General features: G+C 38.6%; 1 protein-coding gene across 3 annotated transcripts in view; it reads left to right on the top strand.

Annotated features, from left to right (window-relative positions):
• Positions 1-12,541, top strand: part of TMEM87A (transmembrane protein 87A) — a 38,940-nt gene that overhangs the window by 19,906 nt on the left and 6,493 nt on the right. The window contains exons 11-15 of one of the 3 annotated variants that reach the window (XM_061430896.1): positions 1,805-1,898; positions 3,351-3,423; positions 5,185-5,289; positions 6,217-6,275; positions 7,065-7,168. In XM_061430896.1, the coding sequence (XP_061286880.1) occupies positions 1,805-1,898; positions 3,351-3,423; positions 5,185-5,289; positions 6,217-6,275; positions 7,065-7,168 (435 nt within the window). Of the gene's footprint in view, positions 1-233; positions 748-1,804; positions 1,899-2,656; positions 2,733-3,350; positions 3,424-5,184; positions 5,290-6,216; positions 6,276-7,064; positions 7,169-12,541 lie in introns of those variants that run through there. The other 2 variants (XM_061430895.1, XM_061430897.1) reach the window with 2 other exon arrangements.

The following is a 12,541-nucleotide window of genomic DNA, read 5'->3' as shown; positions in this document are numbered from 1 at the left end:
ATTGTGTCAAGTAAGAGGATTGAGAGGTGAACATGGGCTTTAACTACATGAATGATATTAGTGACCTTAAATAAGAATGGTTTTGGTGAGGAGCAGAACAGAAAGCTCGATTGGAGTGAGTTTAAGAGAAAATAGAAGGAATTCTTTTAAATAGGGGAGAGGAATTAGGTATCAGTTCAGTTCAGTTCAGTTGCCCAGTCGTGTCTAACTCTTTGCGACCTTATGAATCGCAGCACGCCAGGCCTCCCTGTCCATCACCAACTCCCTGGCAACCCACTCCAGTGTTCTTGCCTGGAGAATCCCAGAGACAGAGGAGCCTGGTAGGAGGCCGTCTGTGGGGTCGCACAGAGTTGGACACGACTGAAGCGACTTAGCAGCAGCGGCAGCAGCATGTCCATTGAGTTGGTGATGCCATCCAGCCATCTCATCCTCTGTCGTCCCCTTCTCCTCCTGCCCCCGATTCCTCCCAGCATCAGGGTCTTTCCAGTGAGTCAACTCTTCGCATGAGGTGGCCAAAGTATTGGAGTTTCAGCTTTAGCATCAGTCCTTCCAAAGAACACCCAGGGCTGATCTCCTTTAGGATGGACTGGTTGCATCTTCTTGCAGTCCCAGGGACTCTCAAGAGTCTTCTCCAGCACCACAGTTCAAAAGCATCAATTCTTCGGCACTCAGCTTTCTTCCCAGTCCAACTTTCACATCCATACATGACCACTGGAAAAACCATAGCCTTGACTAGACAGACGTTTGTCGGCAAAGTAATGTCTCTGCTTTTTAATATGCTATCTAGGTTGGTCATAACTTTCCTTTATAGGTAGTTATTTTCAAGGAGTTTTGCTTTAAGTGGAATTAAAGAAATGGGGGACCTTAATTTTTAAAATTTATTCGTTTATTTAAGAGAGTTTTGCTTTAAATGGGATTGGGGTTCTCACTTTTGCAATTTATTTATTTGTTTAATGCATGTGGTTGCTTCCTGTAGGCCAGGAAACATTCTGGATTTCTAAGATAATACCAGTGGGGAGATAAATTCCTGTCCATTTACAGTTTTTCTAGCATGTAACAAAATGTAAGAATAGGCATTGGTAAGGCTTAGGTAGACATGATTTAAGGTAGTGCATCTCACACTATAATGCTGTAATGAATCATCTTGGGGTCTTGTTAAAATGTATATTTCGACTAAAAGGTATTTTGAATTTCAAGAGTCTAAGATTTTTCCTCGGATGACACTGAAGCTACTCAGACTTTTCATATTTTGTTGAATTTTGAGCATAATAACAGGCTATTTAATGAGTTTTAATAAGATTTTGGCTATATTAAAGAACTGTTAAAAATTTTAGATTTGATAATGATATTGTGGTTATGTTTTCTCAAAGTCCATATCTGTTTAAAATATACAGAAATACAGATATATAAAAGGTAAGATTTCTAGGATTTGTATCAGGATAATATGGGGGATGGAAAGTGGATGAGATGTTCATGAGGCAGGATTAGTTGTAGGTTGATGGCTTTTGGAGGTGGATAATGGGTTTATAGGGGTTCATTATACTATTGAATATATTTCAGGATTCTCTATAATAAAAAGGTTTTGAAAAATTTAGTAATAAGGGACTGGATCTCAAGTTCTAGTATTTACTGTCTTGATTTAAAACCATACATCTGTTTGAGGTTTTTTTTCGGGTAGATCAAGTATGTCTGGCTTATCTCTGTTAAGTTGTTAGCCTGTGTTAATCAACATGAGTTTCTATTACTTAGCTTGTCTTGGGGTTTGTTGCATTTGTACTCAGCTATCTCTTTTCTTCCTCTTTAGGCCTCGCCTTGGAGTCACTCTTCACAAGGTTGTGGTAGCAGGGGCCCTTTATCTTTTGTTCTCTGGCATGGAAGGGGTCCTCAGAGTTACTGGGGTCAGTATTGCTCAATCTGATTTTTTGTGATCATTCTCCATTTTGTGATCATTTTGTTTTTGCCTTGAAGTTAATTAGAAGTGTCTGTGGGCTTCTTTACTGTTTTCCTCTAAGTCACCTTTGGGCTCTGGTTTCCAAAACGTATGTATAATTTATTTTTCTTTTTAATCTCTTAGAGCTTTATAAATTTAATGTATGATGAGGAGTGAATGCTTTCCCACCTGCCCCCAAATTACTACTTATTTACTAGTTCCTCAGTGGGAAGCAGCAATGGAGCAGTGGGCTCCATTCTTGCATAAGTGACAAGCATTGTAATCATGCATTTTCTGGTTAATCTAATTTTTGTTTTAAAGTGACAGTGCTCTTTGCTTAACCAAGACGTGCATTTCAGAGGTTTCTTAAAATTGAACTGATTATGTTTTATATAATTATTGAGAATTCCATAATTATGCCTTTATCAGGGATGAAAACCAAAGCACTGAGATACATGATAAAGAAATTTATGTTAGAGCTGGTTTAATTTGAAGAAGTGGGCCTCCCTAGGTCATTACTCTCTGTTATAAATTGTCAGATTAAAGATGGTAAATGCTGTAAACTTTTCTCTCAATTAAACTGAGCTTAGTAAGTTTTGCAACAAATGAAACACTGTGGATGCACATTTGGTTTTCAAGTTGCACTGTCCTCTGTATGTAATTTTCTTAGACTTTCAGCAACTTTAACCCTCTGTCAATTTCATTTTCTTTCTCCTACTACTGTAGTATTTTTCTTATCCCTTGACTTTGATAATAAACCTGGCCCTCTCAGCAATTGATGCCTGTATTATTTTATGGATATCCTTTCAATAATGCCCTGGTGATTTGAGTAATTAGGATTGAATAAGTAAATAGTATCTTAAACTTAGGAAAACAAGCAGCATAATTTTGGGGACAGATACTTACTTGCCTTACATCTTATTTTGAGATGAGGTTTTTTCGTAAAATACATTGTATACAATTCTAGAAACCAGTAATTCTTAGTATATAAATGATGCAGAAAGTTTTGAATGTGAAAAGGGTCTTTGATTTACAGCCAAAATCAAAATGATGGGAAATGATAGGTTGGGATGGGAGCATATACTGCCGTAACGTTTTTGGTATAGTCACTTCTTAATGTGGATCTTAATATGCTAAGAACTCTATGCTGGTTGTCCCTTATTAGTTAGCAACATATTTCACTGTGTTGAGATTGTAGTCAACAGGCTGTGTGAAGTGCTAACAGCTGTATGTTCTGCATGATGGTTTATCAGAAGGGAAGAATGGTGTAGGTGCCACGTGTTACTCCACTTTGTTTTCTTTCAGTTCAAATGCAAAAATCACTCCAGCTGATTATATAAATGCAGAATCACGTGCTGATTTCTTCTCTATGACTCTCTGGACATCTGTTTTTTCACCATCTCTTTTTCTTTGTCTGCAGGCCCAGACTGATCTTGCTTCCTTGGCCTTTATCCCCTTGGCTTTCCTAGACACTGCCCTTTGCTGGTGGATATCCTTCTCATTGGCTATTTTGATGGCCATCCATTTTCTCCTTTTGGAGAACATGATCTTTCTGTAAAGGATTTTTTTTTTTTAAACCAGTTTTGTTGATTACTCCTTAGTCTGGGATTAGGGAATTTTCAGTCTAACAACCTGAGGCCTGAGGTAAGCAGTTTTCTTGTTTTGTTCTTAATTTTTCAAATTGCATCCGAAATCAGTGACTGTATCTGAGCACAAAATACAAACTTCTGGCTTTCCTTTTATTTATTTACTTTTTACACCTACCTCTCCTCCTTTTTTAAAAAATGAACTTTGATTTTGGACTAATTTGTGCATCCCACTTAGTGTTAGAGTAACTGGCTGCTCTGCCATTTCTTTCAGCCTCTAGGAATATTAAATGCTTTGAAAACTATGAAAAAATTTTGATTCTTAAAATATGGTTTTGAAACTCCATAAGGTTATTTGACTCTTAAAATTCTGTATGAGTTTAGCAGATTTAAGTCCTTACAGGTCAAATGTTTTGAACCCCTGTTCAGAAGGTGACTTGGAATTGTCTGAAGGCTTCCACTCTTTGAAGTAAATATTGATTCATTTACAGGTGAAGTCAACCAGCACACAACAGACAAATTTCTTTTTCTCCTGCTTCTTAAAAATAAATACTATTTATTAGAGATTTGGCCTATTGAATGAAGGACTTGAGTTTTGGGATTTCTGTCTTTTTTTTTTTTTTTGGTTTTTATTTATATGCTCCTAGGTATAATTGTGCAATATTATTGTCTTAATAAACTAATGTCATAAAAGGCTGAATATAAAAAAATAATTTTATGAATTTAAGTAGATTGTCATTTATCAAAGATCTTTGAAATTAAAGTATTTTGGTTCAAATGATCAAGCTTTCCTACATCAGTATCTTTCAAGTGTGCTTTGTGAACCTCTATAAATATTGGGAGGAATGAAGAGGAAAGTGGGACAAGACCAAACAGTGAGATAACGCAGTGTTTAGGTAGCAGCTAGATATTTGTCAAAGCACAGACCAAGCTCCAGCTCACTCATTTTTGTGTCTGTTCATTCTGAAAGTTGGACATGAGGGCAGCTATCCTCTTTAGTAGTCATCAGTTCCCCTTCTGTCTTCTGTGGCAACTCCTCCTTGGGAATAATGTTCTGAAAATGGAAAGTCATTACTTTTAGAGGCCAATTGCCTGGAATACTCAGCCAATTGTAATTGTACCATCCTTTTAATTCAGGATCAATCTAGCAGCGGATGGTAGTTTTCTTAATATTACACAAGGAATCTAAGTGTAGAACTGTAGAAGGTTGTAGTCATAAGTATTTATGACCCTAGGCTGGATTAGCTGGGACAGTGAGAACAGAGATACTTAACCTTAGAGGAAGAGAGAAAATAATGCTGACTCCTATTCCCTTACCTGAGACTCATTTTCATTTTCTTCCATTTGTCTTCATTTTCATTTTCATTTTTTTTTCTCTAGAAAGCTGCTTCCTATCTTAATTTCTCAATTTTTAATAATTTTTCTCTTCTTTTTTTTTCTTTTTCCATTCTCCTTTTATCCTGGTTTTATCTTCTCTTCAGTATCTCATTGAAAATGAAGACTTTCCTATTAATCATGGTGAGGCCTGGGAGTGTTTGTGAGATTGAGAATAAGCAAGCTGTAAGGCCTCTTATCATTAAGATAAGATCCTCAGAGAAACTTGAGAATTAATTTACTAGCTTATTGTTTTTTTCTGAATGTTGATTTCCTTGACCTTCAAACACATATTTATTAGCCTGACTCAAACAATGAAGCTATTAAAACTTAGGAGGAACATCGTAAAACTCTCTTTGTATCGACATTTCACCAACACACTTATCTTGGCAGTGGCAGGTAAGTCTTCCTGATGTTTAAATGGGATCCTTTTAGAGTAGAGATTCTTAACCCGAGAGGTCATAGGTGGGCTCTTTAAAATTACATAGAAGAGTTTTGTGCATTTTACTTAGGAAAGGAGTCTTTAGCTTTTGTTATTCTCCAAGGGGTCTGTGGTTCAGAAGAGATTGAGAATCACTTAGTTTAAGTATAATAGATGAAGAATAATGGCATTTACTTTCTTATATAGTTCTTATTATATCTCTATCCTGTATTCATTCTTTTTTCTTGAGGCAAGTTAGTTTCAGTGCCATATAGCATTCATATTTATTTTAGAAGACATTAATTAATACTTCCCTTGTTATAGAATTTTAGGTCAGGATATGCTGCCTTTATATTCCTTCCACGTCTGTTACTAAGCATGCGTAAAATATAGGCATTAGGTAGACCATAGCCAAAGTAGGCTTATTTTTTGCCTTTTGGCTCTTGTAACCAGTATAGTGAGGTCTGGCCTATGACTGGAACCAACAGTTGTGTTTGTTTTACAGTCATTTTATCAACCCTTTCCCCCCATTTGACTGGCTAACAAAAAAATTAACATTTACAATATTAAGGATAAAGGAAGGGGAAAAAATTATTGATATTGCTGGGAAAAGCCATATTTTCACTACTGTCTTTTCCAGTTCTCAAGGTTACTGAAGTAGTTAGATACTAAACAATACTACTCTTTAAGTACAGAAATTTTTGACAAGAGTACATATCGTGGGCCTTATATCGAGTAGTTAAGTAGTTTTGTATTGAATAAGTATGTTAAAATAACAAAGTGTGGTGATCATGTTTGGGGGTTCAGGATGTGTGAGATTCCACTTAACCAGAATTGAAGGATGTAATGGGGGATATAAACCAGCATTCACACTGACCAGGTTTGTTTTTTCTATTTCCTTTTAGCTTCTATTGTGTTTATCATCTGGACAACCATGAAGTTCAGGATAGTGACTTGTCAGTCGGTGAGTTAACAAACAACATACATTTAGGAACAGTGTACCGTTTGTTGTACACAGACAGTTATGTTGATGACAGTGGTAAGGTTTGCATTTTATAAAAAATTAGGGTTAGGTCTTCATTCTGGGAGTTAGAATGTTTCTCTTCTCCTGAGTATTTTATATATACCATATATGATATATACCAGTAGTTCAAGAGAATTTTATAAATGATAACCAGAGACTCTCATAACCCAATCTTGCCTTAACTGAAGATTCTCAAACAAGAAATCCAGAGTCTTAAGCATTAAGTTTGTGTGAATAATGCTGATCTGAGTAAAAACCATGTCCTTAAGATCTGGGCACAAAGAATATGGCCAGTAACATTTCTTTGGAGGGAGCTAAAGCTCTATTTTGGTAAAATTAAATAATTATTAATATTATTTAATTAATTAAATAAAAATTAAATAATTATTAATAAAAAATTAAAAATTATTAAAAAATAACAATCTGATATTATTTTCTCTTACCTTGTTTAAAAACCCTTCCCTAAAGATTCTCAGCTATAATGAAGCATTGACAGGTACTCTGTCTGCTTAGTGCCTTTTCTTTAGTAAACACTACAAGGAAAGAAATTAGGTTCATTTACTTTGTATCCTAAGCACGTGGCACAGTGCTTATTAGCACATAACCAGCCCTTTTAGTAAATATAAGCTGAATGAATAAATAAGTGGTTCTTGTTCTTTGCAAAGGACTTTGCGAACAGCTGGTTAAGATGATATATTAATATATAAATTTTTTCTCCCCTTTTGGTAGGATTGGCGGGAGCTGTGGGTGGATGATGCCATTTGGCGGTTGCTATTCTCCATGATCCTCTTTGTCATCATGGTTCTCTGGCGACCATCAGCGAATAACCAAAGGTTTGGGGACACTTCTTATTCAAGCTGATAACCACTAAATGAATGTGTTATCAATTAGGCATGGTTCAGGGAGTGACACTGTTGGGGCTGTGTCATATAATGGAAATGATACTTTGTGGGTCCATATTTAGGAAATTGGGCTCATGTCTTAGCTCTCCTGTTAATTTGAGCTGTGATTTTTGACATGCTGCCTCTCTTCATCTCTCTGAGCCTTTAGTTTTCTCTTCATATAATGAGGGAGGAAATTGATACCTATTGATAGGAGGTCCTTGTCAGTTCTGACATCTTCTGTTAATATTTGTATGGGTAAATAAAAGGGAAGTAGATTGTGACAGTTTTAATGGGAGTATCACCTATCTACTTTCCAGGAGAAAACAATTTCTATAGTTTGTTAGCTCAGCTTACTGTAACAACAGAAAGGGTAAAATGAGAACTTAAGTGACTGTGGAATAAAAATTGATATGTGAATTTGCTTTATTTAACTGTAGGCTAATCTCAATTATTTAGGAATTAGCTGTCTTTATTTTGTTATTAGCTATACCTTTGTTTTCCTTGTTTTTCTCCTCTCTTCTTGTGCTTTAGACAGTTATGAGTTTATATCATACAACTGTACCACCAAAGAGGGAAAAGGTTGAGATGGTATAACCAAGGGTCTGGTGACCCTGCTTTACATTAATTTTTTTTTTAATAGATAGACGTCTCATAGATTTATTTCTCTGTCATGTTATGTATTGATATATGTATATATACTCTTTTTATTGTCAGTATAGAAATTTATTTGAATTCAAAGTAACATGGTTATATTTGGATAATGAGGTCCTGGTGCCTGGATATCATCAGCCTCTAGCCTCTGGTTGTGCTGGAAGGCGAAGCATGTTCACATTCAGAGCCTTCCAGATGCCACACGTTCTGCAGGATGCAGGCCTCCACAGTATTGCATGTAGAATATACTCGCCTTTGACAGCCAGGCTGATGATTGATAGGTGTCAAAACTTATCCTTCTGAGCCTCAGTGAGTAGGGGAAGATTCTGAGCGTCAGCTCAGTGCTCAGCATATGTCCCGCAAGGAAACGCCATCAGCAGCTGCAATGTGGAAGCAGAGTTCCCCTTAACCAGCTCTCTAATGTTAGGCATACCCAGCAATTCCCCAAATATATAGACATCAGCACCTGGTGGATGAGGGTGGCTGGTGCTGCCCCCTTGACTGACTTGGCCAGGAGCAGAAATTGCTCTTCGTTCTCCCTTGGCACGTTTATCTCAGCATTCGTGGCTGCACTGAGCTGAAGAGACCTGGGCTCAGGAAGTGTTAAGCTTCCATGTGGCTCTGCCGCCTTTCTTAATGAGGCTGCGCAGAGACCAGGGCCTCCTGCTGACTGCCTCCTCGTACTCTGGGTCAGACCCTGCAGGCCACCACCTTGGAAGCTTTGTCTTCCAGTGTGCTACGCAGGCCACTGCTCTATCATTTCTGGCAGCTTCTCAGTCTTTGCTGCCACCTCCCTTTACAAATTGATCTGTTGATCTGCTCATTTGCTGGCTATATCTATACTCAAGAATTTTCCCTTCAGTCTTTTAAAAAAAATGTTTGCTTTACCTCTCTGCCTTTCTCCTTTTTTAAAAGTACATTGTGCACAGTCCCTGTAACTGCAGTGTTAATAGCCTAATGTGATGTATTCTTCCACATTATATTCCTTGTTCACATGTGGAATCTTCTTTTACTCACTCAAAGTGCACTATGGAGTGCACAAGACAACTGGTTTAAATTAAACCATCTATTTTCATGGATGGCATTATCTATATTACATGGTACAGATGTACTACAATTAATTAACTTGTTTCATATTGATAGAATACAGTACATACAATACATTTGGCCTATTTCCACTTTGGGTGTTTCAGGGTTCCCAAGGCCACATATGTTTAAAAGGACTCATGAGACTCAGTATACAGTTGTACTTTTTTTAAAAAAATTGATTAATTGTTCTTTATTTTTGGCTGCACTGGGTCTTCACTGCTGCACAAGGGCTTTCTCTAGTCATGCGTGGACTTCTTGTTGCGGTGGCTTCTTTTGTGAAGAGCACAGGTTCTGGAGTGCGCAGGCCCAGCAGTTGCGTCTTGTGGGCTCTAGAGTGTGAGTTCAGTAGTTGTGGAGCACAGGCTTAGTTGCCTTGCAGCATGTGGAATCCTCCCAGAACAGTGTTCGGAACCCATGTTCCCTGCATTTGCAGGGGTATTCTTAACAACTGGACCACCAGGGAAATCCCAGAGCAAAGTTTATTACAGCAAAATGGTGAGATCAGCAAGAGAAAAAGACACAGGTAGAGTATAGAAGAATCCTTGTTTGCTGATGTTCTTCTCCTCCTGTAAGGAAGTATTTATACATCGTGCGTGCTTCTTTTCCCAACACAAAAAATACAGTAATGTTTCTGCCCATGGAATACCATTAGAGACTCAGCACTCAGGTTATTATTGGGGCCTGGCCACGTAAGCACCTTGTACCTTCCTGCCTGCCAAGTTTCTTCAGTCATACCTGACTTTGTGCAACCTGTCAGGCTCCTCTGTCCATGAGATTCTCCAGGCAAGAATACTGGAGTGAGTTGTTATGCTTTCCTCCAGGGGCTCTTCCCAACCCATGGGTCGAACCTGTGTCTCTTAGGTCTCCTGCCTTGACAGGTGGGTTCTTTACCACTAGTGCCACCTGGGAAGCCCCACTTTGTACCTAATATGTACCAAAATTCCGAAAGCCCAGAAGCAAAGCACATTTTATTATAGACTGCATTGTACAGACAGCCTAGGTACAGTGTCCACCCTTAACCTGCGAGGCAACAGTTCAAGTACCAACTTACTGAACATCAGCCATGGAGCATCATTATAAGTAGATCCTTCTAAAGACCTGCTGTGGATGCAAACTGTTATATATAGAATGGATAAGCAAGGTCCTACTGTATAGCACAGGGTACTGTATTCTATATTCTATAGTAAACTATAGTGGAAAAGGATATAAAAAAGAACGTATACATATGTATAACTGTATCACTTTTCTTTACAGAAGAAATTAACACAACATTGTAATCTATACTTGATAAAAGAAAAATAAAAATTATGGATACTTTTAAAAAAACCCAGCTTCAATCTAAATAATGGCCTGTAAATAAACAGTAAATATTACTGTATTACTGTAATAGTAAATATTACTGTAAATAAATACCTTGTATGCACAGGAACATTAAAAATAGGAATAAGCTATAAGAATGTTATAAATACCCTTGTACATTTTACCAACCCAAACTTGGGCTTGCTTGCCTGTGCACAATAAGGCCCATCTGCTGACCCTGGGTTGTGGTGAAGCAAAATACAGTGTTTATTGCAGAACACAAGCAACGAGTTTGGGCAGCCAGGCTTAAAAGACCCAAACTCCCCTGTGGTTTTCAGAGAAGGTTTTGTTTTTTTTTGTTGTTTGTTTTGTTTTTTTAGCTCGCCAGGCTCCTCTGTCTATTTTCTAGCTAAGAATACTGCAGTGGGTTGCCATTTCCTACTCCAGAGCAGAGAAAGGTTTTTAAAGATAGGGAGTAGGGGTATGGGTGCATGATCAGCTCATGGACATTTTTCTGATTGGTTAGAGGTGAGGTAATTGGGAGTCAGTACCCATCAACCTTCTGGTTCCAACCAGTCTGGGATCTATACTTTTGGCAGCACATAGTTCCACCTGGTGGGGATTTCAGTATCTGAAAAACAGCTCAAAGGATATGGCTTAGACTATTATATGTAGCCCGTAAGGAGGAACTTAAGTGTCTTTGACTTTGTTAAATGGCTGAAATATTATTGTTTTGTCTTGCTTGACTGTTTTCCTTTGCTTCCGCATTTTCTCATTTCTCTGATTGAATTTTTTCTTTGGAATTCGGGGAAGGCCTAGGAAGCTAAAGTTTTTCTACAAACAAAAGGCCAGCAGAGGATTTGGAGCCAGGGAGGAGGGGGCCAGTGGGGGGAGGAATTATCCCAGGAAGATGGTAGAGGGTCCTGCTCAGTTACATACATTTATTTTTATATCCTCCAATACTCCTCTGCCCCATTTTTTCTCTCAGTGCATTTATTATCTTCTAAAATGTATATACTTTATTTATTGTGAACTATCTACCTTCTCTTTCCATACCCCACCCCTCAAACCAGAAGTACATTCCACAAAGACCAAGAAAAGTTCCTGGCTACATGGAGTTAGCCAAGCTGCAAAATCTGAGGGAATGGTCCCTATAAGACTGTCTTCACTTTTGACAGTTGTAAGTTCAGGGGTTTGCAGAACCAGTTCAGATTTGATAATTCACTAAAAGGACTCAGAACTCACTGAAAGCTGTTGCGTTCATGGCTATAGTTTATTACAGAAAAGGGGTAAACATTAAAATCAGCTTGGAGGAGAGACTTACGATACAGAGTCCAGGAGGGGTCCAAATGCATCTCTCCCAATTGTCTGCTCCCCATGGAGTCACAGAGGGTGTTCCTTCCTCCTGGTTGCACTGTATATGTGACAGCGACAGTACATACTGAGTATTGCCAGCTGAGGGAAACTCACCCGAGCCTGTGGGCCACTACTGGGGTTTGATTACCTGCTGCCTGTATGGCTAACCTTCAGTCTCCAAGGAGGGCCTGGAGGTCAGCCTGTGATCTTTAGTTGCTAGTTCCTCTGGAGACTGGAAGTGATATTGTGTGCCCCAGAGTATGTGCTGTGTTTAGTCACCCAGTTGTGTCCGCCTCTTTGCGACCCCATGGACTGTAGCCCGCCAAGCTCCTCTGTTTGTGCGGATTCTCCAGGCAAGAATACTGGAGTGGGTTGCCATGCCCTCTTCTAGGGGATCATCCCAACCCAGGGATTGAACCCACGTCTTCTGCATTGCAGGTGGATTCTTGACCATCAGAGAGCTTAACACAAATCACATTGTTAGACTGTCCTGTGGCCAGAGCCAGAGTGGGTAACCAGTGACACTCGTATCAGGCAGGACATGCCAGGGACATAGAGATCACCTCCCATCAGTCAGGGGCAAAGGCTAGATCTCTCTGTGTATACAAGGTGAGCTTTTAAGAACATACTGGCACACAGCATATACTCGGTACTAGTGAGTGCCTTGGGATTGCTGGGATTGTGAATTTTTGTTAGTTACCCTTGAACAGGTTTTAGGTGTTCCCTATTATTCCTAGCTTATAGGAATGTAAGGGAGACTTTAAAACAAGAAAATAAAAATAATAAGCAACAGTAAAATGAAAATTGCAGAATGAGTGCACAGCTAAGCATTCTGAGAATTACCTATCCAGTAGCAGCTTTGCTGAATCTCTTGCAAGTTGCGAAGGAAGATAAATTACTTGGAACACAACACGATCAGACTTTCCA

Source organism: Bos javanicus, chromosome 10 (assembly GCF_032452875.1).
Source record: "Bos javanicus breed banteng chromosome 10, ARS-OSU_banteng_1.0, whole genome shotgun sequence".
Lineage (NCBI taxonomy): Eukaryota > Metazoa > Chordata > Mammalia > Artiodactyla > Bovidae > Bos > Bos javanicus.
The sequence above is the reverse complement of the archived record's forward strand: the minus strand, read 5'-3'. Positions and strand labels throughout refer to the sequence as shown.